Source organism: Terrapene carolina, unplaced genomic scaffold (genome assembly GCF_002925995.2).
Source record: "Terrapene carolina triunguis isolate 2854851 unplaced genomic scaffold, T_m_triunguis-2.0 Scaffold194, whole genome shotgun sequence".
Classification (NCBI taxonomy): domain Eukaryota; kingdom Metazoa; phylum Chordata; order Testudines; family Emydidae; genus Terrapene; species Terrapene triunguis.
In genome coordinates, this window is record NW_020664545.1 from 8,046,402 (window position 1) to 8,048,255 (window position 1,854).

The 1,854-nt window shown below is 49.9% G+C and overlaps 1 protein-coding gene across 1 annotated transcript in view; it reads left to right on the plus strand.

Annotated features, from left to right (window-relative positions):
* SEMA6B (semaphorin 6B) overlaps nucleotides 1-1,854 on the plus strand; it is a 33,573-nt gene that overhangs the window by 16,336 nt on the left and 15,383 nt on the right. The window contains exon 5 of the mRNA XM_026655069.1: nucleotides 683-773. Within this exon, the coding sequence (XP_026510854.1) occupies nucleotides 683-773 (91 nt within the window). The remainder of the gene's footprint in view (nucleotides 1-682; nucleotides 774-1,854) is intronic.

Sequence of the window (1,854 nt, forward strand, 5' to 3'; positions counted from 1 at the left end):
GTCCCGGCCCGGCGCGGAGGAGGCCGGGCTACGAAGAGCCCGGGAGGGAGCGGTGAAGCAGGGAGCAAGGCAAAGAGTCACAGTTTATCCAGTATGGATGGGAACAGATGACTCTGACCCGTGATGCTGTCATCCCCTGGCACAGCAGAGCAGGACACGAGGGGCCAGGGAGCAGCATGTTCCAGGGAGAAGCCAAGGAGGCGTCCGTGGTGGGAATCCTGAGCGGGTGTCACCTAAACTAGAGAGTGGCCCCAGCTCAGGTGTGGATCTGACGGCACCGGGCTGATGGGGCAGGAGTCTGGGGAACCTCCTGAAGCCAAGAGGGGATGGGGGTGCAGGCTGTGTGCTAGGCAGCCTGGCCATCTCTGCGGTGTGACCTTGGGCAAGTCATTTCCCCTCGCCGTGCCTCAGTTTCCCCTCCCTTGCCCATTTAATCTGTAAGGTCTTTGAGGCCGGGGCTGTGTGTGTGCCCAGCACCCAGCGTGGTGGCACTCCCCTGGCAGCCAGTAGGAGCTGCAGCACTCGGCACCCCGACAAGCCAGTCACTCAGTGATGTGTCTGGTTGTGGATTTAGGGGCCTTGCTTTAGTCGCCCGCTGAGTTTGCTGTCCGTGGGCGAGGGTGGGGAGGCTGGGAGCTGTCAGGCCCCGGTGCGAACTTACCACCTCTCTCCCTCTCCTTAGATGGACACCTTGGAGCCCATTGGAGACAGCATCAGCGGCATGGCCCGGTGCCCCTACGACCCGAAACATGCCAATGTCGCTCTCTTCACGGGTCAGTACCGCCCGGCCTGCTCCCTGCTCTTGGGTGGGTGGGGGGCGGAGGGTGGCTCCCCTCAGTGAGCCCGCCTGGCCTGGGGGACAACGTGCCAAATTCGGGGGTTCGTTGTCTTTTTGATTTTTGTCCTTCTTTCTTTCTTTTGTTCATTTTTTCTTTCGCTTTACTTATCTTCCTTTTGTCATTTTGTCCGTCTGCTCCAATAAATACCCATTTATCTATCTGTCTGTCTGTCTTGCAGTGTTGTTGTAGCCGTGTTGGTCCCAGGATATGAGAGAGACAAGGTGGGTGAGGTCATATCTGTTATTGGACCAACGTCTGTTCGTGAAAGAGACGAGCTTTTGAGCTACACAGAGCTCGTCTTCAGCTCGCTGTCACTCGGCAGCTTCTCTTGCACCAACAGACGTTGGTCCAATAAAAGATATCACGTCGCCCACCTTTTCTCTCTCATTATCTATCTATATCTATCTGTCTATCCCCATACACCCCAATATCTATCTATCTATCTATAGATCTATCCCCATACACACCCCAATATCTATCTATCTATCTATCTATCTATCTATCTCTCCCCATACATATCCCAGTATCTATCTATCTATCTATCTACCTATCTATCTATCTCTCTCCATACATATCCCAGTATCTATCTATCTATCTATCTATCTATCTATCTACCTATCTATCCCCATACATACCCCAATATCTATCTATCTATCTATCTATCTATCTATCTATCTATCCCCATACATACCCCAATATCTATCTATCTATCTATCTATCCCCATACATACCCCAATATCTATCTATCTATCTATCTCTCCCCATACATATCCCAGTATCTATCTATCTATCTATCTATCTATCTATCCCCATACATACCCCAATATCTATCTATCTATCTCTCCCCATACATATCCCAGTATCTATCTATCTATCTATCTATCTGTCTATCCCCATACATATCCCAGTATCTATCTATCTATCTATCTATCTATCTATCTATCTATCTATCCCCATCCATATCCCAGTATCTATCTATCTATCTATCTATCTATCTCTCCCCATACATATCCCA